Genomic DNA, 27,088 nt, shown 5'->3' with positions numbered 1-27,088 from the left:
TTTTACTTATACCTATTATCTTGTAAGCAATTGACAAAAATAAATAAATAAAATAAAAATCAGGGTTATAAGAATATAGAAAGCCAGATTCAATTTATTTAGTAACCGTGTACCTAAACAAATGGTTATTTCCTATAATCTAATCATGCTTTATAAATATCAATTTTTAAATCTCGATCATAAGATGTTCTGTTTTTTCTCTAAAAACTATGGCAATTTAGATTTTTTTTTATTACTGAAAGGTTATTTTTGTAGTTGTCATTATTCTGAGTTCCATAAGAGGCACATATATTAGTAATAATGAAACACTGGATCTACCAGTAAATCTGTGTTTAGGCCAGAAGGTATTTGTGCTTTACTTTAAACATAAATACTGAGATTGAAAAGCCTGCTTTTTATTTTTATCATTGCAGATGCTATTAATTGAACTTAGGGAATTTGATATGCAGAGACTTTATGATACATAGATTTACTCCACAAAAAGTAAGTTGAGTTGCATCTTTATCAATTACTCTTTTCCCTGAAGAAACCTGAAAATTGCAGTTTGGATTCAGCATAGAAATTATCCTGAAACTACAATTCTAGAATTTCATTGGGAGAAACAGTGATAAAGCGATATGAAAAATAAAAAAGCTGTTTTCAAGGCATTAAAAGCAATTTAATATTTGCTCTAAAATTTTTATTTAAAAACATTTATATTCCACCACTGAGCGGGGTTTAAGATTTAAAATGACATATACATTTCTATTTTTTTTCAAAATTCAGGATCCAGTATTTATAAATTAAAATACTAACATAGGACTTTCAGTAAGACCCTCAATTTTCACAAATGGTAAAACAGATACACATTTGACAATTATTTATTTTATAAACAAAGATGCATACAAATATACCATAGTAATCAGATTCAATCCTCTTCCAAGAAAGAAATCTATATTCTGATGCAGTATAATGGCCCAAGAAAGTTCACTTGAACAATTGTCACTTATTGATAGGGTCAGCGAGAAATGAAATTAATTTAGCAACCACAAATACGCTGAGGCTGTTTCCAAGTAGACGGTAACACTGTTTTATGGCAATATTTGCAGGAAAATCTAAAACAAAAAAAATTTAAAAGAGAAAACTTATTATTTTTTTCAGCAATATGAAAATATCTTAATTCCAAAGGCAATTAATAGTTATTGCTATTATTTTGACACTGAAAGACTTAATCATAAATAGATAGTTAACTTCAACAACTTATATTGTAAGGTGTGAGTACAGAACTGCAGTCTTCTTTGACTTGAGAGCACAATCACTGAACTCAACATTAATTGCCTCTGAGTGAACATATGTCATCTCAGCAGAAAGCAGCAAAACTGTGGCTTGGAAACTAAGAAGAGCTAATCTGCTTACTATTTTGAGGGGAGACCACCAGGATTATAGACTAGACTGGGAAACCAACCAATCAATCCAAATACATATTACAGAAGAAAGCAAAGACAAACCACTGTACTGTTCCCAAGAAAACTGCACTGTTGTTTTTATATAGGAATTGAGCTTCAGTTGGGAATATCTTGAGCTTTTCATAAAGATACAGAACTGCACTGCAAACATTCTATTTTCTTGGTATTCTCTATAATTTACAACATTATCAGAAATGTGGAAAAACCCTTCAACTGAAAGAACTGCATGGTTTTTAGTTTTAATAATTCCTGGTATTTATAACTGTCAATACAAATAGTATCAGAACCATGAAATATGGATTACTCTGACCAAGCATGATTATTTCATGATATTTAATCCACTAAACATTCAGCATTATTCTTTGGCATGGTAAAGTGTGGTTCTTTTAAGAAATTTGCTATTTTAGGGAACATCTTGTCTTTCTGGCCTTTTCACTACCATTTAGCAATGATTCCCCACCCCCTCATTTAAAGTGTTTTCCCTCCTGGTTACATTCATGTCCACTGAACTGTGGAGAAATTGGATTCCAGCATGACCTCAGTACTAAATGGTATGCTCTACAAAATCTGTCACTTGGAAAAGAGAAAAATCTGTCTCAAGCCTGTGTGTCAACATCTCTCTACATTTCTATTCTGACCCAGCCATTATTCAATTTAATGCCTTCCTGATGTATCTGACCATTATCTGTATAATGCTCTGCTTGCATGAGCCATGCATATTTTAAGTGCACCAGGTTGAAGAAGGCTAAGCTAGCCTTGGGGAAAAAACATTAGCAGTAGAAGCATTTTCTGAATAATCTGATGTCATCTTTCTGAAAGTTAGCCACAGATGCATGGACATCGTAATTGAGCATAACAATGTTATTTCAGCAGCCTTAGGAGACTGATTTTATTAATGAAAATAAAACAATTGGAAGAGTATATGACTGCCTCTTTTAAGTGCTTCTTTCACATATAAAAACAATTAAAACACAGAGAACATGTGGACCATTATGTACATTTTATAATGTACTACAAATCAGAATCTAAAATCTGTGGTCACATTAGAAGAAATGTATTATATTCAAAGTTCATAAGGACAAACAACTTAGAATAAGCTCAATAAGTCTTTTGCCTGTTGAAGAATTTATAGCATACTATATACAATATACTTCCCTATAATCCAAGAATTTTTGATTACAAAATACCCCTATACTTGAGTTCAGCTTTACATAGAACAGAACTTGGATTTATTTTAAAAAATTATAAGTTTTAAATGATGACAAAAAGTTTGCACTTTCTCACTATCTCTGTATACATTAACAGTAGGTAGGAAATTGCAATGCCTAGAAATTGCCAATGATTGTCATATATTGCAACTTTCAAGCTAAAAATTATTGGTAGCATGGAAGAAACAAACAATTCTGTTACTGCAAGAGAATGTGAGGTGTGTGAAAAACAAGTTTGTGAATGGAAGCAAAGGAAAATTATTCTCTGCTTGGATGCAATTTTGCAGGTCTGTGTAGTAGCCCATACAGTAAGCATTTTCATTGAGCTTTGTGTAGATTGAGTGTACACATTTCTAAATATTACATATAGCTGTATTTAAGAAATACCAAACACATACCAAATTCAGGGGGAAATCCATGCAGATTTGCTATTTCTCTTGGAGTAAAATACCTCAGTTGAAGCATTGATAGATTTTTAAGCTTTTCATCTTCAGACAAATCATCAAAGGATTTAAATACGGATTCAAGCTGTAGAAAAGGGTTTGGCAAATTGTTCATGATGTATGACTAAAGAATTGCATTCTTATTTTCATCCACTATTTCACCATCCATCATATGATTTGCAAGGCTCCATAATCCTAGCAGAATAGAGCTGAAACAGTCTGTCTAGGTCAGGGATATCTGCAGGACCTGATGCTTTTTGACAGATGGAAGCAGCTTCAAGCCACAAACACTGCCCATAACATCAAGACGCATGCACACAAGAGACATAGCTTGAGGAACTGTGGCCTGGTAATCTTTTGCCCATTTCACTTCTCTGTGGTCTCTTCTGATCTGGTTCCCTATGACTTTAGGGCAGGGGTGTCAAACTCAATTTCATTGAGGGCTGCTTCAGAGTTGTGTTTGACCTTGAGGAGCCAGGGTGAGTGGCCAGGGTGGGCATGGACAGCTCAATGTCACTCATCTCGAAGGTGCTTGTGGTGGCCCGAGAGCTCTGCCAGTGAAAACGGAGCTCGGGAGGGATATTTCCTCTGTTTTTGCTGGCAGAGGATTGCAGGAGGTCTTTGCAGCCAAAAATGGAGCTCAGGAGGCATTTGCTGTTTCCAGGGTAGCCCCGCGGGCCAGATCTCAGCATCCCGTGGGCCAGATCAGCCCTGGGGCCTTGAGTTTGACACTCCGTATGGGTATGACAAAAGCAAAGACAAATAACCTGAGACCCAGCTGCACAATACAAATAACAACATTTGCATTTTTTAATATGGGAAGAATGAAGTAAACAAATGACTTTCTTCTAATGCTAAGTTACTGATAAATGATACTGGGAAATGTAATCATGTAACATTTGGAGAGGGGCAGGTTGTCCACCTCTGATTTGTAATTCATTCATTGCAGATTTAGTTTTCACTGCCATCTTTGTATAACTTATACCTCTATTTGATTCTATTAATGCTATTTTATTTCTAAAATGCATAGTTGGCTTTTATTTATTAGTGATTCATGCACGTTAATATGCAAGTGCAGTTTTCTTTATCAGTTTTGTTTTCATAGTCTGATTTTGAAACTTTTTGTTAAAAAAAGAAAACTAACTTTGCAGATAATTTCATATTGAAGCTGCACTATTAACATTAAAAGATATACTTTACATTAATGATATCATAGGAATAAAACCTTCTAGAAAAGTCAATGAGTGGTATAGAAAAAAATAAAAATATAATGACAATATTTCAAAATCACTGCCTATGCAAATCTGAAAAACTAAAGAAGCCTTTTCAAATACATATTTCTTTGTATAGTCAATTTTTATTAACCAATTTTTCCTTCTCACTCAAATTCATTACTAGTTTTACAGGTATTCCTCAGGTTACAATATCAATTGGGACTGGAATTGCCATTTCTAAACAATAGATATAAAGCACATCATCACATGATTAATAGCTAACTGACAGCAATTCCAGAAGGCTCAACTGCCATCATTAGTTTAGTTTACTTTACTTTATTGTCACTGCACCTTGTACAACAAAATCAAACACCATCTTCAGTGCACATCATGACCATGATCATGAAAATAAACACAAACACACATCCTTCACCCTTCACACATTGAACCGGAAACCCCCGACACCACACCAACACTGCACTATACAGCAGAATTGAAAAGAGCTATTGCCCTGGGATAGAAGCTGTTTTTCAGTCTATTTGTTCTTGGTTTTTATTAGTCTGTACCATCTGCTAAATGGTAACAGTTCAAAAAAAAGGGTTCCCGGGATGAGATGGATCTTTGAGGATGTTTTGAACTTTCTTAAGGCAGCGGGAGCTATAAAGCTCTTCCAAAGAGGGAAGAGGGCAACCAATGATCTTCTGGGCAATGACATTAACCCTCTGGAGTGCTTTTCTATCTGCCACTGTGCAATTGGCAAACCATACAGATGTGCAGTATGTTAAAATGCTCTCTATGGTGCAGCGGTAGTAGACATTAAGAGAGGATTGTGTGGATTGTTAAATGAGGACCTCATTTTTCCGCTCAAAGGGAAGATACTATACTCCTGCTGCAATTATGCATTTTCAAGCCAAATCATTAGCACAGCTTCTTTAATGGGAATTAATATTCTGCTCCAACCTCACTTCAATGTTGCAATCAGGACTGCACAGATCATGTGATCATGGGGAGAATGTGGCAGCCAGAACCCAGAAGCCGAATCATTAAAAAAAACCTTGTTCAGTGCCATCATACGTTTGAACAGTTGCCAAATGAGCGTTTATGTTCTGACGACTATCTACACACATTTTTCAGAAATCTGAATGGTTTTGAAATATTTGAACCGCCTATAATTATTCCATAGGATATTAATATATACTTAAATATATTTATAAAAAGTACAAATAATACACCGAAGCTTGAGTCCTAGTTGTCAAGCAACATGTATGAGATTCAATATGATTTTCCTGCTGATAGCTTTACTTCTATCTTTTTTTAAATTAACTAAAGCCAAGACGCTGCACCATAAAATTAAACCATGAATATATATGGTATAACTATGAATATATATCACCATGAAACTAAACCCTTGCAAGACGGAGTCGCTTTGGGTTTGGGGTTCATTGGCTCAGGGAGAATTACCACCTTTAGTCTTGGATGGGATGGCACTACCCCAAACAGACTCTGTGCATAATCTAGGGGTTTTCCTGGACTCACAACTCCTGTTCAAAGAGAAGGTGGCGGTCATGGCCAGGAGGGCCTTTGTGCAACTGCGGGTTGTGCACCAGTTACATCCTTTCCTGGACCAACAGTCCCTACTCACAGTCACTCATGCCCGGTCACTTCCCATCTTGATTATTGCAAAGCGCTCTGGGGCAGGGGGTGGGAATTGGGGCTGCCCTTGGAGAGCATCTGGAAGCTCCAGTTGGTGCAAAATGCAGTGGCCTGCATGGTTTTGTGCAGACTCTGGTGTGCACATGTGTCACCTTTCCTGCAGGAGATGCATTGGTTACCAATTTGTTTCTGGATGCAATTCAAGGTGCTGATTGTCCTTCATGGCTTGGATCTGGGTTGTCCAAGGGAATGTCTCTTGCCGGTCACATCTACTCGACCCATTACAGTGAGGAGGCAGGGAATGTTGTGGGTCCCACCCGAGGGAGAAACACCTGGTGGGACCCAGAAGAAGGGCCTTTTCCGTGGTGGCTCCCTTTCTCTGGAATTTCATTCCCCCCAGATTAGAATGGCCCCCACCCTAGCATTCTTCCGAAAGGCACTGAAGATCTGGTTTTGCCAGTGGCCTGGGGAATCCAGAGAGGGATGGAGCCCATCAAATGGCTAGTGTGATCTGCTGTCATCGGGGCAGGGGTTGGGAGTTGGTTTTTTTTAATTTTTTTTCCAAATTTTGTTCTATTCTACTTTACTAATTTATTTGATTCTTTTTGTTAGTTTTTATTGTTTTTTATTTTTATTTTTTGTTTTAAATATGTTTTTACATTGTGTAAGCTGCCACAAGTCACCATGGGCAAAGAGGCAGCAATATAAATTAAATAAATATAAAGAGTTCTACTGTACCTGAATATCCTCTGCCATCTGTAACACGGAACCAGTTCCTTCTACATAGTGTCCATACCTTCAAATCAATTAAGAGTGATACATTACAATTCTTCTGAGATTTGCACCATTGATGAGTAGAGAGGTTGTGTTTGCAAATGACTTATAAAAGCATCTAACTGAACACCAACTTAAAGTAGTCCAGGGAATACAATCTCAACCAGTTTGGTCATAAATAAAATCAAATGCTCTCTTTATATGGCTACTATGGAAGGCTCAAATCCCTTATCAATATTTTTTTCTGCATCAACATGGTTTAATATTGATGAACTGCAAATGAGATATGTGTGCATTATTGGCATATTGGATTCATTGTTTTCAATTGCATCCATACAAATTACTCAGCATATAAATCTGCCCACAACTTTTCCAATTATACATCCCATGGTTGTGCCTGCTTTGAAAATAATGTGGAAGAAGTTATTTGAACTTTTCAGGACCACAAACGTATTGAACTTTAAAACAGCCAGGCTTTCTTTGAAGGAGTGACTCAAAGGTTATTATGACTCTTCAAGAAGTGGTACATTTTTGTAAGCTGTCAAAGCATGAAAAAAATAAAGACTGCTTTAATGAACAGCAGAATCATGATGTGCTCTTGCAAAGTCAAAACACTTCTTGCAAATCATTTTCCAGATGTACACAGCACTAATGTATACAATACTGGGTTCAGTGATATTTGAGAAAGAAACAGTAAAAATAATGGTATCCTTTTTCTGGAGCCACTGTGGGTTTTTTGCATAAACACGTTTATGCAGCAGTTTCTTGCAGACTGTTATTTACTGTTAATTATAGGACAAGAAGAACCTGAGAAACAGTTATCAAGGAAACAGAACCAAACATACCCCCACAAAAAAATAAAAGCTGACATGGGAGAGAGAGAGAGAGAGGAACTGTAGATTGAGCCAAACACTGATTCCAGTAAAGGAGACAAAGAAAGCTAGGCAAGTTTAAATTATTGTTCTGTATAGTCATAGGGTGAAGAGAGAGAAAAAAGGAGTTGGACCTCTAAAGGAGGCTGCATCTCTCCGCTGTATGGCACACTTTGTGAGGACAGAAACTGCAGGTAAAATGTACTATATATTACAAGATTGGCTTGGAATACAAAAGTAATAGTATTTCACAGAAAAAAAGGAATCAAAATCATCCTGAATCATATTTGCCATAGTAATGAAAAGTTGCTTGATGGTCAACACTGCATATCTGTTTTTCTCAATTATTTATTAGTTGCAATCCCCTGCAAACCATTTCACAAAATTCATTGGTAAATCTCCAAGGCTGAACAGCCTTTAAACCACATACAAATGGATGCCAAAGAAAGCAGCAAGGAGTTGTCTTCAAAGAGGGATTCTTCAACCATGATGCTGTCTGATCTTCTCCTGGGCATCTGGAGAATTTAAGTGGACAGAATCCAAGTCTTGTTTCCCACCCTTTACTGATTCGGTTCCCTACCCTTACTTCATTGTCCTGAAACACTGTAATGAAATGAAACAACAGTTATCTTTGCCAATAGCTACCCACAGAGCTTTTCTTTTATGAGACATAGACGATTCTTGGGAAAGATCATTAAATATGTCAATCTCCTTTGCGAATCTTCTTCTTGGCATGTCTTTTAAATGATTGGGATAAATGAATTTAGGAGAACTGTGCTTTGATTTATTGACTACATTTTTAAAAAAGACGATGCAAAGAAAACATTTTTATTAAAAACTATCAAATGAATTAACAGGTTCATTCAGAGGATCTTACCCTTTTGTGAAACATGTAGATCTTCTGCAAGTGGGTTTGACAATATCTAAGAGGAGAGCATAACGTAGCAAGGACTTCAATGGTAAGAAGTACTGACTCAGTTCTTCTTTACCGTCTTGGAGAAAAGTTTTGAGCATCTGTAAAGACAGATTATTGTCCCACTGCTGTTTTCTTTCCAATTCTGACTCTGTTTCAAGTTTATACAGAAACTCCCCTTTCTCTAGGCACTGCTTGCCATTAGCATCATGACAAGAACTGAGGTCTTTCATAAGTCCTTGAGAACTAGCTTCTGCCACAGTTTCAGCAACCTTACATGTCTTTGAATTCTCTGTTTCCTGGCTTGGGAAATCAGTCAAAATCTGTTTGAAGAAAAATGTGCAACAAATGATAAAGTATTATATTCACAAACATTCAAAGGAAATTTCCAATATTATTTTAGCAAGGATGACAACATATGCAGATCAGGTCCATGCACTGCTCTCTCGTGATTTGTTTGGTTTTGGGGTCTAGTGCATTTTATGCACCAAGCACTATGGTTGCAAGTCATAACAGACTGCTTAGAGCAATGTGTGAACTTAGCAAACTGTACTTTATTCAACAAGACAAATGAAATATTCTACAGAGCTGATTGCATCAAAAGAAAGTCACACAACCCACAACGCTGCATCCAACCCCACCTCATCCAATCCAACATCACTCAAAACTAGGCACCCACACCCCTAACTACCTCTATTCCAACCACAACTGGCCTTAAATGCAAGCTACTCAATGCAAGAAGCCTTGTAAATAAAATACCTGAATTTCTCCTCTTACTAAATACAGCTAAATTCAACATTATATTTGTCTGTGAAACATGGCTCAATGCACCTCTCCCTGACTCCATTACCATGTGGTAAAAATTCCAAAACTGGGTTTTGACTTGTACAATGTTTCAATATGCTCGTAACAACTAAGTTTGATTGCTCCATTAAAACAGTTTCAACTACTTTTCTGGAAAAAAAATCATTCCAAATGCCTTCTAACAGGAGATTCCTACAGAAAGAACAATCCGTGCATTCATATCAAATTAAATAGCAATTTAATACAACACAAATGAATAGGAAAAAGCAATTGTGAACCTCAAATTTGCATGCTGTTCTCTTTAATCATTTCTTCTGCAGGGATTTCTGAAAATTGCAATTCCAACATAAGTGAAAAGCAACATGCTTGACTATAATCCTTTTTTGATAGGTACATATTAGCAGTCTGCATGATATTATTCACCTTCAAGATGCAATGTTCTCTCATTTCTTTAAACAGCTTAGCACATTTCAATAAAATATCCCTGGAACATTTTAAAATTTCCATTCACAGATTACTGTAATTTTGAGATTACTGCAACCAGTAGCTTTTGTGATAAATGATGAAAAGGTAGTCTCACCTTCCCAGGTGCTAGAAAAGAAAAGGGCTCTGAATGGAGTCTTGCAATCAGGAAGTACCTCAATCTTGAGTTTGGAATCCCAATCTGTAAGTAAGCAACTCAGTAAATATCAATGGTTTAGATCAGGGTTGTCAAACTCCTGGCCCATGGGCCGGATTCGTCACATGCAGGCCATGCCCAGTTTAGTGAAGGGGGGAAAAGTCCCAATATGACACACAATGCCACCATGATGACGTGAGATTGACACTCCTGGTTAAGATTATCAGAACAATGGTTGAGTTATCAAAATTTCAGGACTTACAATAACAAAATGGTAGAACTGGCATAATATCTCTCTGTGGAAGTTCATCACACCAATCACTATGTCCATACTTGTGAAATATATTTCAGATTAAATTCAAAAGAAAAGCAACACAGGCAATCCTGTGGCCTTAATTCCCTCTTTTCTGCTTAAAAATTCCTGGTTCATTTCTCTCCTTGACTGTTAGCAGTGAAGAAAAACATCATTCAGAAGCAAGGTGGCTGGAAGGGAAGAAGTAAATGCCTCCCTCTCTTTCCAGGGACTCTGAAAAAGACTGAATTTTCACCAATCACAACAGAGAAGCAGTCATCTGCATCACAATAAAGGAAGAGAAAGCAAAACTTTCCTGCTTTGTTTGGGAATATGTGGTGAATAAGTGCCTGCATTGGAAAGGATAGGTTCATATATATGCATGAAGTCCAAATCTCTTTACAAGACTGCTATTTTCAAGATTTTTTTATTTTCCTTAACTCAATCATCCCTTTCTTTCTCACCACAAATTGGATGTATCCTTTTTCTCCTGCCTCCCCTTCTCCTTTCTATTTCTCTTTCTCTCACACACAGATAACTTTTCCCTCTTCCTCTCAAAATAGTGAAGTATTTTAGTTTGAGACACAAATGCCATTTCATTATATAAACATAACTGGATTGTGTTATCATAATCTGTTGACAACAAACTTTCTCTCAAATCCTTCCATCAGTATACTTCCTGATTCCCAACATTCTCATTTCAAATACGGCAACCAAGTATATATAATTTGGTGATCTTATTGTTTTAGATTTCAACTCTGACCAGTATGGTCAATGAGAAAGAATTCCGACATTTGTCTCTGTTGCTCTTTTACTCCAAGAAATGTTTCTACATCAACATCTCTGAGAAAACAGGCAGAATTCAATTTTGATGGAATAATAATAGAATCATTTTAGTCTCAGAAACAATATGTAACAATCAGCACCACTCAAAAGTAAGTGAATCTACAGGAAAATTTTGAACTGAACTAATTTTAACAATGCCATTACTCACATAAGTTGGAGACAACAGAAATTCTTGATATGTAAAGCCACACTTTTTTAGTGTTCGTATAAGTTCATCCCTGGTAGTATGAAAATAAAACAAAAACATTAATTCCACTGTTATGAATATCCAAAGTTGTTTAAATACCATATTTTTTGGAGTATAAGATGCTCTGAAGTATAAGATGCATCTAGCTTATGGGCAGGAAAACAAGAAAAAAAAATCTGCCTCTGCCTCCCAGCAATTTGCCTCCTTGTAGCAATCAGCAAATAGCACATCCTGATTTAGCAGAAACAGCTGATCGTCAGTTGGATTGGCCTCCGACAATCAGCTGTTTCAGGCTACAGGGATTTCCATTGCCTATTGCTGCCTCTGCGTGCCCCATTTTCGGCCTCCGCATTCCGTTTTTGGCCTCCGCACGCCCCATTTTTGGCCTCCATGTATCCCATTTTCAGCCCGTTCCAAGCAGTGGGGATCAGAACGGGATGTGGAGGCCAAAAATGGGGTGCACGGAGATGGCAATAGGCGATGGCAATCCCTTCAGCCTGAAATAGCTGATCGTTGGGACACTGATCCAACCGACAATCAGCAGCTTATGCTAATCAGGCTGTGCTGAAGCTGACCAGGCTGTTTGCTGCAAGGAGGCAAATTGCTGGGAGGCAGAGGCCGAAGGGTGGGGGCCGGCAGGTGGACAGAGCTTCAGTAACATTGGCTGTATAAGATGCACAGACATTTCCACTCACTTTTGGGGTGGGGGAGTGTATCTTATACACCGAAAAATATGGTACATTTTCTTTACTACTGTCATAATTATTGGATTCTGATAGTATAATTAATACCTTTACAACAGGGGCCTTCACACTTGACAGCTTTAAGACTTGTGGACTTCAACTCCCAGAATTCCTCCTCCAGGCATGTTAGCTCAGGAATTCTGGGAGTTGAAATCCACAAGTCTTAAACTTGCCAAGTTTGAAGACCCTTGCTTTACAATAAGATACAGTTATCTTAGTTCATAAAACACTCATGAATCATGACTGAGATTCCAACAGCACTAAGCTACAGAAAAACATAAAATATTAATTCAGCTTAGTTATTTGGGCTGGGAAATGTACAACCTTCATGAAAATTAGTTGCCCATCCTATTTATCCTGAAATAAGTATTTCAATACTTGTAGAAAAGGAGAGCAAGGAACAGATGGAGTCTCTGCAGTTTTTCCTCACTCTGCTAAGCAGAAGTTAGTGTTTTAAGTTAAACACAAAATCTCTTACCTTTTTAAGTGACTAGTCTTAAAATATAAAGCTAAGATGCCGTCAAATTTTCCAATAGAAATATTAATTCTAAATATATAATATATAAATATAGCCTTACTATCCCTACATCTAATCTAAAAACAGTTTAATCTTGCAACTTCAGTTATATGAATTTTTATTATTTTTTAAACACAATAAGGTATTATGTGTTAATTTCCATGTTCCAAATATTGGCAATGTTACATTTTTTCCAGTCTGAACATACCCATTGTATAATTTTATTAGTTCCTTACTCTTTTGCCAACAAAGTAAAAATTGGCATTAATGTTTAATTCTTATATACCTGGCAGAAGATGTTTCAAAACCTTTGACATTTTCTAAAAGTAAATATTTTGGCAGCCTTGTAAGCCTGCAAAACAATTTATTTAAACTTTAGTTATAAGTATGAACAACAAAGTAAACATTAAGCTTAGTTACTTTTCATCTTACCCTAAGATTAAATCTCATTGTTTCAATTAAAAAACAGAAATTACTGGCAACAGGTTAAATAAATCAATCAGAAATGTATTAACTTTTATCTCACTAGGAGACAAGAATTGGGTAAGACCAGGTCTCAGAATTTAGCAGTTTAAAACTGAAACTGCTGTTTCACTGAGACATATGGTCAAGAAAGATTAAATGCATTTTTAAAAATTCCAGATAATGCAATACATTCAAGCTAGACTGTTCCAAGCATAGAAGAAACAAAAATGTTTTTTTGTTATTTCCTTAATCATACATCTGAGTTGAAAAAGGAACTATAATTAAATAGTCAGCATGTGAAGTGTTTTAACATAGACATTTTATTTGTGGAATAGAGATATGAGCATGTTAGATATTTTTTAAATAAAAAAAACATTTTCAATGAAATGATTTTCTTGAAAGCATGGAAATATAGTTGAAATTAATAAAGCACCCTGAGACATAGGTTAGAGTAGGCAAAAGTGACTGGCTGTAAATCACCCATGAGTCTCGGTGACTTTGGGTCAGACTAGATTTTCATGATGGCAAAGATTTTGGGCTCAGTGTGTCAGAAAACAATTAATTGGACTCTGCTAGTGTGTCACACACATGAAGTGGGGGCGGGAGGGAGAAATAATTTATAACAAAGTCACTTTGACTGGTGAAATGGGTGGCACATTAAGTAAACAAACGAACAAATGAATAAATATAAATATTTTTCAATTTATCTTTGTCTCTCAGAAAAAAAATCCCTATCCAAGCAGTTTTGATTTGAACAAGGCCTAGAAACTTTGAAAAATGCTCTTGCATATCCTTGCAGCCTCCAAGAGCAGAAAAATATGTCCTCATGCCATTTTAGAGGCTCTAAAGGACATGTGATGGCAGAACCTTCTCACATGACTTCCAGAAAATTGGGAGATCATGTGAGAACACACCACAGTCTTCATGTCTGGAGTCTCCAAAAATTACACAGAAATCTCTGGATTCTCCCAATCACACAAGACCTTCTCCCACTTTTTGGAAGCTGTTGAAGCCACATGAGAATGTGGTGAAGACTCTGGACCTTCTGGAAATTGTGCTAGAGGGTCATGCTCTCATATAGCCTTTGGAGGCTCTGAAAAACATGCAAGGATGTTCTTTTATAATTTAGATCGTCTCGCACAATTTCCAGAGGGTCCAATGGTTGCACAGCAATACACCATATTCTAATCCGGCTTCTAGGCATGTCACAAATTACATGTCATGACGCACATATGTATCATAGCTTTGCCATCACTGGATAGAACCTAAAACAATCCAACATCATGTATATATCATGCTGGCTATCAAGCATATTATAGAAGATATGTTATCAAGATAGCTACCAATATGCTATATTTGATAATTTATTGTAACAATATATTGAATGTGTATAATAGAAATACAGTAGACTATGATAGAGAACAACTCTTTCCAATCTGTATCAATCTTGCTCATAGGTACTAAAAAGACCAGATAAATAGAATCAAATGCTGTATTGGCAAATTAACTTAAATTCATATGCCATATTCTATTTTCCAAGAAGAAGACAGGAAGAGGCAAAGATTGCACCTATACAGGCTCAGCATAAAACTGTAATTCTTAAAACATGATGATTTTATGTGTCTATTTCTCATATTCAATATTTAATCAGAAAATAAAAAATTTTATGTTCTTTTTAACATGTTTTCTTAGACAACTCTGTAAGAATATAAATCTATGATCCATAAAATTGTGCAAAACTATAACTGATGGAAAGTGATATAGTCTTTAAAATCTAGACATAATGGCATCAGGAATCTTACCCAGTAATATTAGAGGACAACAGTTACTCTGAATACTTACTTTGGAAGAATATCTAAAATATAGAGAAAACTTTTGCTCCTAGGGTCAGAAATATCACCTTGCCGACCAATTCTGTGGGGAGGAAGTGAAGATGTAAAATTTAAAAAGCCAATATGTTTAATTTCTGTGCACAAAATGAGAAGAATTCATACTTCTGCTTCTAAAAATATTTTCTTAACAGCAACTATTTGAGCTGAATCAGAATTTGGATGTCCAATTGCATATATGTTGAGAATCTTTAGCTCAAACTGTGATGTTAGATGAGAACTAGTTCAGTAGCCTGAGAGCTGCAACACTAATGCTCTTTCATAGATCCATACAAAGGGCTCTAGTGAGTGGAAATGAAGATCCATTCATAATGGAAATAGCAATAGCAATAGCACTTATATACTGCTTTACCATGCTTTACAGCCCTCTCTAAGTAGTTTACAGAGTCGGCATCTTGTTCCCATCAATCTGGGTCTTCATTTTACCCACCACCTCAGAAGAATGGAAGGCTGTGTCAACCTTGAGCCTGGTAGGATTTGAACTCCAAATTGCAGGCAGCCAGCAGTCAGCAGAAGTAGCCTGCAGTACTACACTCTAACCACAGCTCATATGAAATGAAGGATATCATGATGTTCATTAAATGCAAATATGTTACATAAAAACAATTTTACTACAAAATCATTCCACTTTTTCCATTTTAGCTGGCTGGTTTTTTTTATTAACCAGAACATCAATATATGAGTTTAACAGAACTAGAATAAGAGCCAAATTTAGTGTAGCAGTTAAGGTGCTGCACTAGGAGAGGAGAGACCACACGACAGGCACCAAAACCAGCTTTGGGCCAGCATTTGACTGAGGACTCTGCCTCAGTCTACATTGAAAAGTTGAGAAAAACACCCCAAAAGAAAATAATGGTAAATACCTTGTAAAGGGCTGACAAGGAGGACTCATCAAAATCATATCAAAAGATAAGCTGTTGAATTCTTTCAGTGTTATTCCCTAAAGAAAGAGGAGATTAATGAAACATAAGGGTATATGCAGGATACCCTTAGGGTTGCAGAGAGAGAAGGAAACTGGACTATTTCAACGTCTTCTTTTCTTGCTTCTTATAACAAGCTGCAAGGTAAACTTTAAGAACTTATACTGGAGTCACCATCTTTTCCCTTGTTTCTTTGGTCTTTTGAACTTACATAAACTCAGGGGTGGGATTCTACTGGTTTGGACCGGTTCAGATGAACCCCTAGTTCCGAAGATCAGCTGGCAGAGAACCGGGTCGCTCCGGCGATGATGTGGGCCCACCCGCCACCCCTGCGCTGTACTTACCTATATCTTCTCAGCTGATTTGCACTGCAGGGTAGATTGCCGCTTCTTAGCTGTGTTGCTCCCCATTAGTAACAAAGTAGATAAGAGTTTTTAGGGATTTCCGGTCTGCAGCGCTTCGGAGCAGGCAGGAATCCGCAACTGTGCGCGGTTTCTGCCTGTGTTCACTGCCCGAGTGCCCCGAGCCATTTGGCTTCGGGGCTAAGCCACCTCCGTAGAAGGTGGCGAAGACAGGGGGGGTCTGGCGGGGTCAAGAGACATCACACCTCTCTTCCCTAGCCGGCTAAACCCCCTTTTCCAAAGGCAGCTGAGCGGCGGTCAGCAATGGCCGCCACATAGAAGAGCTCAGCCGGAAAAGAAAGTGCAGGAGGAGCTGTCAAGAAATGAAAGTGATCTTTGCTGACCGGGACAAAGTAACAGTGAAAGTACCCTGAATTTAAAGCTTATTAAAGATACATCGCTTTCCAGAATGTCAAGCGGCGAATGGAAATTAAAGGAAAAACTTTTTTTTTTTTCACTCTCCTTCCGAACGTGACAGCGATAGAACTTTAAGAAAAATCGGAAAACTCACATTGGAGGTATGGATTCCTGAACGCTTAAAGGAAAATCTTTTTGCTGTAAGTGGGAAGGGAGAGGAAAAAAAATTGGAACAGAATTTAAACAAGGAGGAGATTGCCTAGAATTTTAAAGAGCTATTGAATATTAATAAGACTTCTAAAAGATATATTTTAATTGGAACTTTTTGATCAAACAGCAACCCCAGAAAGAGAAATGGAAGAAAGAAAAAAGTATTAAAAGAAATAGCTTATTTGGACTCTTTGGTGACTTTGGAACTCTTGGGAATTATTTTTGATTAAAAGCACTCGAGTGGTTGTTTTGGGGAAAAAAAATTTCTCTTTACAATTGCATCGCTGGTGGATGAATTAAAAATTGAATATCAAAAATATAAAAAAGAAGAACGAGATGGGAAAGATACTTTGGGCACTCTTTTTCAATTTCTAGAAATGGCGGTATGTACTTATGAAAAATTGACTGCGCAGAAGGACGACTGGGACAAAGAAGAAGCCATCTTTGATGAACAAATGATTCTATTTGGGGAGGAGGAGAAAGAGGAAAAGAAAAAGGGGATTGTAAGGCTTGAAAAAACAACCAAAAAAGAGAAAAATGAGGTGAAAGGTGGATACAAGGTTAGAAAACAACAGAAAGGGGGGAAGCAGAAGAAGAAAAGGGAGGAGGAGAGACAAAGGGTAAAAAAGGGTAAGGAGAAGAATAAGCAAGAGAGAAAGGAAGGGATGAGAAGCCTTAATGGTGGGAAGCAAGATTTAAAGAAACAAAATTTATTTAGAGACAATGGGTAAATTTAATTGAAAAAGGGATTCTGTAAGGTACATAAGATTGTGTTTTTATATGTGTATTTAGAATAAAATGCTTAAGATATAAATGAGTATTAATATGTATGATTAGTTTTTTAATGGCATTGATAGTGGTCTTATATAATTATAAATATGTTTTTGTTTTTTTTTATAAAATACATTGTGTAATTTTAGAATGTACTAAACAGAATCCCAATATAAGTTAAGTGTTATATTAAGTGTTATTAAGTTAGGGGAAAGAGTTAAAGGTGTCATACTCCAATCAGTGTACAGGAGAAGTTTGTTTAAAGAGAAAAGATGAATGGATAGCTGGAAATAGAACAGACAAAGAATGATAAGTATTATGATTTGAACTGAGATGAGATAAATAAAATAAAATTAAGAAAGATAAAAGAGGGAAGAAGCTATATAGAAAATTGAAAATGGTAATAAGATATGGAATGGTATATAAAATGAATATGATTTTTGAATTTGTGTCTGTACGAAGAGTTTTAACCCGGGATCAAGCAACTTTCAGAAAAGATGTTTTATGTTTTTATGTTCTACGTTTTGTTTGTCTGTGTATTGTTCTTGAAAAGCAATAAAATTTTAATTAGCAAGAAATATAATTTGAATAATAGAATGAAAGGGAGAAATAAAGAGAAGTTGGGATAAGATACGAAGTTGAACAGATAACGTAAATATATATATTATAATTTGGAATTATTCTGTATGTTCTATTGGTTTTTTTTAGAAAAGATCTTCTATGTTATCATGCTTTGTTTGTTTGTGTATTGTTTTGTAAAAACTAATAAAATTTGTTTTAAAAAAAAAAGAGTTTTTAGAAAGCTGTTCACGCACGCAAAGCACACAATCACCGAACTGGTTGTGTGTATCTAACCCCAGGGGTGGGATTCTACCAGTTCGGACCTACTTGCTAGAACCGGTTGTTAACATTCTAAGCAGTTCAGAGAACCAGTTGTTAGAAGAAATTACTGGCCTAATCCTGTAAGGAAGGCAGGAAGGAAACATTCTGGGGTTGCTTACAGAAACTGCCTCTCTGTTAACTCTTATTACATTCTTGGCAGGACTAGACTTCCTGTCTCAGGAACTTCTCTGGAGTTTTTTCCCCCTCCTCAAAGTTACAATGGCACTGAAAAAAGTGACTTATGACCATTTTTCACACTTAGAACTGTTGCAGCATCCCCACAGTCATGAGAGGCCAGGCAAGAAGATGCGTGCCTCAATGTGAGTGATATTGAGTTGACCACGCCCAGCTAATAACATGACCACCAAGCCATGTCCACCCAGTCACATGACCATCAAGCCACGGCCACCACCTAAGCCACGCCCATAGAACCGGTTGTTAAAAAATTTGAATCCCACCCCTATCTAACCCCTATATAAACTGCTTTAGGGACCTTTTTTGATCATTGTTCTTATTTTACCTATCATGTTGCCTATTCTTTTATTATATTTTATAGTGTAATATTTTCAGTATATTGGTATAAAAACATTCAAAAGAAGAGCCAAGGCAAAGAGTGGGAAAGAAACATATATGAGCCTGAATGAACATAGCTTCAATAGACAGGCTTGTTCCTGAATCACTATAGTTGCCAAAATGCACTAATATGGCCTTTTTCAATAAATCCTTGTAGTTTTTGAATGTCTTAACAGGTTGCATAAATCATTCCTGCCTATGGACTGAACCTTTAGGGGTGGGGCATTTTTCCCCTTTATGTACACTGAGAGCACATGCACCAAAGACAAATTCCTTGTGTGTCCAATCACACTATTCTATCTATCTATCTATCTATCTATCTATCTATCTATCTATCTATCTATCTATCTATCTATCTATCTATTTGCTTTGGTTTGCTTAATCAGGCTTTCTGGAGTGAACCTAAACTGGCTAGGGTCATGCAATATGCTAGCCAGGGGTCTCCAACCTTGGCAACTTTAAGACTTGTGGACTTCAACTCCCAGAAGTCCACAAGTCTTAAAATTGGCAAAGCAGGCTGAGCAAAGCTGGCTGAGGAATTCTGGGAGTTGCAGTCCACAAGTCTTAAAGTTGTCAAGGTTGAAGACCCTTGTGTTAGACTATGATTCACAATTAGTTTTTATTCAGTACATTAAGCCAAACTTGGAGATTCAATGATCTCCTAAATAATAACTGAATTTGTCCCCATGAATAAAACAAAGGACAGATTACTTATTTTTAGTTATAGATCTTTAAACTATTGTAGGTATTCTCAAATGTAGTTTCAAAATTGCAAAACCCAGAGCAAACTCGTTGCCTTTGGAAGTCTGATCAAGTTTAAAGAACAATCCCCATCCCTACTAAATTGCTCCTGGTGGCCAGGGGGTTGTAACCCTGAGTGAAAGAACCCTTATGACTTGTTAAGCCATAAACAAGCAAATCACATTTTAGCACAACCTGCTCTGTGAAACCAGCCATTTGTTTTAATTGGGACAGCAGTGTGAATCTTCTTCAACCTCATTTACAAAGCAAGAGAAATAAAATAAGAAATTGGGGGGACGGGGACAAATTAGTTGCTTATTTAGCATAGTATCAAACAGTATGGCTTCATCAACATGTAAACAGATAAATGTATAAGGATTTCAAATGATTGTTTCACTTACCTCAATTGTTTTTGACCACAGTGGTGTCATAGAAAAATTGTGTGCATAAACTTCATTGGCCACCGTATTCACATCAACAGCTGCCACAACTTCTGCAGGTATTCCACTTGCTAAAATTCCAGGAGAGGACAAACAGAATAAGAGGCATCAGTTGTGGAGCAGTGATGTAAACAAACAAATAAGTGCAATTGGGTAATTTATATCTCAGTAAAGCTCTTCTAGAAAAGGAAACAGTCACAACTTATTTATTTTGCAACTACTGAAAACTTTAACCAATCCCTTTTTATTCTCCTCAGTCAACTGCCCAAACACTTGAGCTTCAAGATTTTCAAGGTCATGGAGGCAATTGCAGATTGAAGACCTTATTCTTTTGAAGCCAGTGGGTCTCTATGGAATTTGCTTCTGTTTATCAACTGGTTTGAAAAAGTCAGTGAGGTTGGAATGGGAAATCATTGTTCTGACTGCTTCTGCTTCCCTCCAAACTCTTCATCATATTTTAATTCAAGAATGCTTCTTTGAGCATTTGTGTTTTAGCCTTAATTCAGTATAATGGGGTTGATGATTAAAAGGGAATGAGAAAAGGACATTAATATTTCTTTCTTTTTCAATACAACCTTTTTAGAACATAAAATGATAATGTCCTTCACTTACAAGTCAGGCCCAAACTATTCTCCTTTCCCACCCTATTCAGTTATGTCTGATTCTTAGAGATTACTTGGATATGTCCTTTGATCATTCTTGGCAAATTTTTCAGAAATGGCTTGCCATTCCTGCTTCTTAAGACTGAGAAGAAGTGACTGGCTTAAGGTCACCCAGGTTTCTGCTCTGATATTTTAACCACTACACCAAACTAATTCTCCTTAGATATATACATGCTTATTTGTTACATGCAGTCAATGTGTTTTGTTACTGGCTTTTCAGCTGCCAGCCCCAACAGCTTAACTAGTCATATGTAGTGTATTCCCCCTGTAGGAAGTTAGCACCCACTCCTCTCCTAGAAAATTGAAATAGCCTAGGAAATATTAAAAAGGCAGAATATTTCCCCTAAAAAGTATAGAAACTCAGAAGCAGAAACTTACCCCCACCTTTGTTAATCTCACCCCCACCTTTGTTAATGGGTGGGCCATTAAGGCCTGGGCCAGAATACTTTACATAACAAGGATCTCCAGGTAAAGCTATAGCAATTGCTCAAAAGCCCTTTCAGTGCATCATCCAGCAAGGCTCAACCAAGCCTGGAACTCAGGACAGCCTACAGCAGTGATCCCCAACCTTTCTTATGCTGCGGCCCGGTATCCCCAACCTTTTTTATGGCGCGGCCCGGTACCGGCATTAGCTGGCACCGCCATCTTTTTGATGAAAAAGTGCTTCCGGTGAGGTCACCGGAAGCACTTTTTCATCAAAAGATGGCGGCGTAGCGCTCGTGAGCTTTTCCGGGTAGAAATGGCTTTCTACCTGGAAAAGCTCATCGAGCGTTGATGACGCTTATCTTTTTTGATAAAAAGTGCTTCTGGTGAGCTTTCTACCCGGAAAAGCTCACCGGAAGCACTTTTTCATCAAAAAAGATGGCGGCGCCCAGCAAATCAGCGGCCCGGTAGGACTTGTTCCATGGACCGCACCGGTCCGCATGGACCGTGGTTGGGGACCCCTGGCCTACAGAGTTGCCCCTGGGAGTCTGACAACCAATCAGAATACAAGCTCAAATTAAAATCCCAACAGAGGGTATAAAACCCAGGCATTCTCAGCACTTCAGTCCCTTTTTCTTGATCTCCTCCTTCACCTTGAAGCATGTGATCATCCTTCCTTTTCACTCTGGAGCTCCAGGCCATGTGGTCGATATTAAACCTTCCAAACAGCCTCCATGTTTCCAGTGTCTTTTCCCCCCACTTGGAACTGAACCCAGAAGGATATTTCTTCCAACACCCCTGTGCACCAATTGGGTCAGAAGGAAACTCAAGCCAAGGGCTACTGATCAAGTGACAAAAGGATTGTTTTTCAAGGTGGGGGCACAGTGATTTTTACATCATGGGTCATCTGGCTGGGGATGAATAATGCTGAACAGTCTTTGTCACAGTTCAGAGGATTATGATCAGATAGTCTTCCTGTCAGCAGCCCAGACAAGAATGTCACCCTCTTTGAACCTGAACCCACAGAGGTGTATTGGTCCAGAGGAAACTTCCCTCCAGCCTTGGACCCAAAGGAAGTTAAATGTGACTTTTCTTTAGCCTTGCAGTACCTTGCAGGGGGGGATTTTGGGTTATTTGGGGGATTAAGCATGTACTTTAGCAACATTCTGCTTTTCAATGTTAGTCATTTGTGGCTCTAATAGCAATAGGAGTCCTATTCCCAAGCAGAGTGTGACCCAGTATCAGATGCAAGTTGCAGGGTGGCCCAAAGGATAATCAGAATTGATGCAAGGTATGATATATATCAAGGCCTACCAGCCCTTTAGCAGGGTGGATGATCCTGTATTTCAGCCTATCTTCTGCCTGGTTGTGTTACCTGCTGGTACCATCAAGAGATGGAGGAAGCACAGCAGGCAGCACCTCCAAAGTAAACATCAGTGCTCCTTTAGAGATCTCATCCAATGTATGTACACATGTTTGTTTAAGGCTTCCTCCAAAGCAGGATCAGACCCAGGTGCCCAAATAAACTAATATTTTTTATTTTGGAAATAAGTAATGGTTAATTGGCCTGTGCTTATAGAGTCATAAGATCTACTTATAATTAAGATTAAAAATTGGAAGAACATTAAACTGATGAAGTTGTGCACATTCAAGAAATTTTGTATAGTTTCTCTATGCTATATATACTTTACCAGAAATAAGTAGACATTAGATAGTTTTAAGATAAATACATTGTACATTGTAGACAAATGACCGTAATCATACTTCCTACTTGTATTAAGGTAAATTTTCTTTTGTGCCACGCTTTACTTTCGGTGATTTTACAAACATATCCATGAAGTTTTTGTGTCAACATTATATACAAGATTTGGCACCTTTTCCAATATATTTTTTTGTAGTTTTCTAGTCTAATTCCCAGCTTTGAGATCTCCTGGTGGTCTCCCATCCAAATACTAACAAGATCTAACTTTGTTTAAAATTTGAGGTTATCCACATTCAACTAAGTATTCTTTGACTGCAGACTACTTTGTTTAAGGATAATCAACGCCAATTAACACTGACATCTAGTGTGGTTAACAAAGCAGCTTCATCAAACAAATTAAGCGTACAACATATGCTCAGTCATTTGGTTAACTATGGTTTATTAAATAAGCCATATTTTGCTGGATTCATACTATATAAATTATAGTTTACAAACTACAATAATTGAATTCACTCAACAAAACACATTATGACTGACTTTGAATTTATACAGTACACTAAAATGCATGCACTAGTATCTTCTAATTAGCATAGACTACAATTCCTATAGACTATTGTAGTCTACAGGAATGGTACATCAAGTTGAGTATTAGCTGACTCTGTGGGAATATACTAGGAAGAAGATCAAGTTGACTATTCTTGACTAAATGACAATGCACAGTCTTTCTTTAGTTTATTGGTCCATCCAAATACAATGTGCCATGAATTTGTCAATGGTCCCTCAATATGTATATGTATGTTAAGTGTTATGGCCATTTTTTAGTATATGTATTTTGAAGGTTAAGAGAAAAAAACTACAACAATTTAACAGATCAGTTAACAGCACTATGAAACCTGAGCAGAAAGGAGGATAGAAGGAGAGGATGAGAATGTGATGTAAAAAAAGTTGATTTACAGATTTTATAATTGTTAATTATTTTATGACATAATACCTTGGTTTTTGCAACTTATAACCTTTTGATGAATTGAGCGAAAGTTCAATGTGTATGTATCTACAGTATATGTGTGTGTATACACATACACACACACATTCATATATACATACATGAGAGGAGCTAATGTATATTAAAGTTATTGATCTGCTCAGATTCAATTAATCAATTATATTTTAATAATATATCTGCATATTTCTTTAGTACAGCTTGTATTCTATTAAACATATGAAGTGGTCTAAAGCAATTAGTTTAAAATCTTTATTATCAAACCATACTTTTTAACAGACTTTTTGTCACAGTAAAAGTATAAATATTTGAGTTCTTTTTTGTTGTTTGCATAAACATACAACCACACCAAGCACAAAAGATCCAGATGAACATTTGGTGATTACAGAGATTACATAATTTCTCAACATGCAAACAAATTAATTCACCTAGTTTAATCTATAAACTTTATCAAAATAATTATAAAGAGAATTCCAGTACACTTTTTGGTGTATTAAATGTTTCAGCAATCACTTAATTTATAACAAATAGGGCTACATTATCAGCACTTAATAGCAAAAAGGCATTCAGACACCATCATGCATCTTTTTAAAATAGGTGAAAATTTTAAAAGAATTGCAGGTCTGACAGTTCAGAGAGCTACCAGGCTGGGGAAGTCTGTCTAGAGAGTAAGAACTGAGATCCAGATAGATAGATGTGATTTATCATGCTGTGCATGAAGAACCACTTAAGTATCCCCAAGTGATGTTCTGTAACAAGACAAGCAGCAGATGGTCACCTCTCTCAAAAACTCAGTGGTTGCTTCTAGCTGCCAAAGTAGACAATAGGCTAAACCAACTGAGTACTTGAAAGGCAATTTCCTGCATTCCTAAAATGAGCCCAGAAAGCAAAGCATTAAAATGTTTTCAAAATATCAAGGTGGGGTTTTTCTTCCTGAGAGTTTTGCAGACTAAACTCTCAGGAAAGAGAGCTTGCCAACCCTCTTGGCTATAGGCTTTCCTCACACTCTAAAACTGTCACCCCAACAGAAGTCCCACATTGAAATAAAGCAATGACAGTAACTGTCCTTACACAGGTCTGAAGTTTCTAATTGCTACTCTTGTTACTTCCATGGGATAAGGAAGGGATCTTTTCTTCTTCTATATTGTCTCAACAATTCCAGGGCAGATGCCTCATTACCTCCCACCATGACAATCTATGTATGCCCTACCTTCATTCTTGCTGCTCCCTCTACCCTCACTGCAAACATAAGTCCTTCACCACTCCTCATAAGAGGGATTCCTGCCCTTATTTCCCAGCTTCCTAAAAAGCACTTGCTTCCAGATCAGCTGAGGACAGCAGCAGACTGTTCAAAAGATAAAACAGGGATCCTATCAAAATGTGATGATTGTTGATTTATTCCCTCCAATTATTTGGCATACTGTTTGCATTCCATAAGATCATTCTTCGGATTCCTTTTTGAAACCTAAAAGAAAATTTTAGCTGTCAAGTGCCACTCTCTAACAGCCAAAACAAAGGATGGCCAAAGAGACCCAGAATATTTTTTTTCTTAGTCTCAGCAATGTTAAGAGGAATGGATTTCAACTTCCAGAATTCACATGCTGTAGCCAGGTGAGAGGAGTGGCCACTTTGGAGCCTTTCAGGATTCTGAGCTGCTCAGGCAGCTGTTCCTCCATGTGAATCAGAGAGCATGACAATCCACTTCTAAATTTTATCAAGAAAATTGCAAGGACCTCTCCAGGCAGTTGCCAGAAATCAACACTTGGTGTAAAAAGACAGGAATTCAAAAAGTCAGAAATGTGCAGTCAAAGCAACAGCTGGCATTATCTTTTCAGAGCATAAAATCGGTTACTAGTGAACGGCTAATGTTTAAACGCCCATGACCCTCTGGATTAAGCATAAGATACATTTTCTGCAATGTACTGGTTCCTATAGTTTAGCCTGAAACAGCAGGTGTCCTTCCCCACCTGGAAGCCAAGCCATGAAAAGCGTGCCTAGGAGGCGGGACTCGAATACCTGTGCTGATCGGAGGATAAACCTACCCTTCAGCGCATAGTGCATCCCTCCGACCCCGCTATACAACTCCAATACTCGCAGCCGAGGCGACATAGTCCTCACTTTCAGCAGAAGCAACCCCGAACTGCATCCGGTCGGCCGCGCGCGGTATACTATCTTTTGTTCCGCTGCTTTTTCGTTCCTATTCGGTCTCTCCGACAGAGCTTGATCTCACCGGGCAAGAGCGACTGCGTTGTTGGCGATTTGGAAATCCCCGCAGGCGGTTGAAAGGTTGGTCGACGCTTCTGTTTGCATCCTTTACCGATTCGCTGCCTGGCCAACTCCGCTCCTGTATTTATAAATATATTTATATAATAAATATTTATATAATAAAAAAGCACAACCAATCGGGGAAGCTCTCCTTTCGGACCATTTAGGATCCAACATATGAAAAACTGAGGAATCTCCTTAGTTAAGATTTCCAAGGTGGGGATTAAAAGAAGAAGAAGAAGATCTCATTATGGAAAAGTGTATTTGCCTTTAATTAGATGCAGGGAAATCCCTGGATAAGACTGGGTAAAACTAAAAAGAAGCAGGTCTTTTATGATTGGATGAACCATTATTTGGTGTGCCAAGAAAAAAAAAGTTGAGAAATGGACAAGGACAACTGAAAAGGAGATAAAGGGCTGCCTGCTCATTAACTGGAGTGCATGTAAATTGCCTGCAGCTTCTTTCTGAAAGAAAGCAGAAAAGAAATGTGCCCTGTTTTCAGTGTCATTCATAACAAGTGAAAGCCCCCCCCCCCAAAAGCAAATATAGCAGGATTGCTATTGCTAAGCAATATAATCACATTATGTTACACTTCATGACTGCATCATTTAGCAATGTCCCAATTATGGCCATAACTCAAGAACTACCCGTGGAACAGATCATAACTTACTGGTATCAGATATGAGTTAAATTAAGAAAATTAAACAAGAAAAATAGTGAATACATATTGTGCTTATCTGTGTTTAACTTATACAGCAAATATCAGAACAGCAGGATGAGTTGGGAACAAAGGTTGACATACAAACAAATTGAAATGTGTGTATCACATCTCTTCATTACTCAAAATTAAAGAAGAC

General features: G+C 37.3%; 2 protein-coding genes across 4 annotated transcripts in view; both read right to left on the bottom strand.

The window, feature by feature from the left end:
* The window catches only part of CUBN (cubilin), a 90,914-nt gene extending 89,891 nt beyond the window's left edge, over window positions 1-1,023 (bottom strand). Inside the window, exon 1 of one of the 2 annotated variants that reach the window (XM_087945301.1) lies at window positions 894-1,023. The gene's annotated coding sequence lies outside the window, so the exon portion shown is untranslated. The remainder of the gene's footprint in view (window positions 1-893) is intronic. The other variant, XM_087945300.1, reaches the window with a different exon arrangement.
* Window positions 375-26,309, bottom strand: TRDMT1 (tRNA aspartic acid methyltransferase 1). 2 transcript variants are annotated; one of them, XM_026686208.2, is made up of 11 exons: window positions 26,009-26,309; window positions 20,141-20,250; window positions 15,748-15,824; window positions 14,838-14,909; window positions 12,817-12,882; window positions 11,232-11,301; window positions 9,907-9,990; window positions 8,487-8,845; window positions 6,702-6,759; window positions 3,052-3,181; window positions 375-1,094 (listed from the first exon to the last, which is right to left on the bottom strand). In XM_026686208.2, exons 1-11 carry the CDS (start codon window positions 26,073-26,075, stop codon window positions 982-984), a joined length of 1,206 nt encoding a protein of 401 aa, XP_026541993.1. In that variant the 5' UTR covers window positions 26,076-26,309; the 3' UTR covers window positions 375-981. The 2 variants fall into 2 exon arrangements, with proteins under 2 accessions (XP_026541993.1, XP_087801428.1); XM_087945302.1 differs by lacking the exons at window positions 375-1,094; window positions 3,052-3,181 and adding an exon at window positions 3,191-3,874.
* Between the last annotated feature and the right edge of the window lie 779 nt (window positions 26,310-27,088).

This window comes from Notechis scutatus, chromosome Z (assembly GCF_049901735.1).
Source record: "Notechis scutatus isolate UNSWTSFEM ecotype Mainland chromosome Z, rNotScu1.2, whole genome shotgun sequence".
NCBI lineage: Eukaryota > Metazoa > Chordata > Lepidosauria > Squamata > Elapidae > Notechis > Notechis scutatus.
The sequence above is the reverse complement of the archived record's forward strand: the minus strand, read 5'-3'. Positions and strand labels throughout refer to the sequence as shown.

Bases quoted from the DNA above. Each gene is read 5' to 3' on its own strand.
- TRDMT1 (XM_026686208.2), bottom strand. From the start codon at position 26,075: ATGTCGCCTCGGCTGCGAGTATTGGAGTTGTATAGCGGGGTCGGAGGG. The intron at 6,760-8,486 runs GTAAGATCCTCT...ATTGATTTGAAG, and splicing joins TCTACATGTTTCACAAAAGG to GTATGGACACTATGTAGAAG. The intron at 1,095-3,051 runs GTATGTGTTTGG...TTTTTGTTTTAG, and splicing joins TGGATTTCCCCCTGAATTTG to ATTTTCCTGCAAATATTGCC.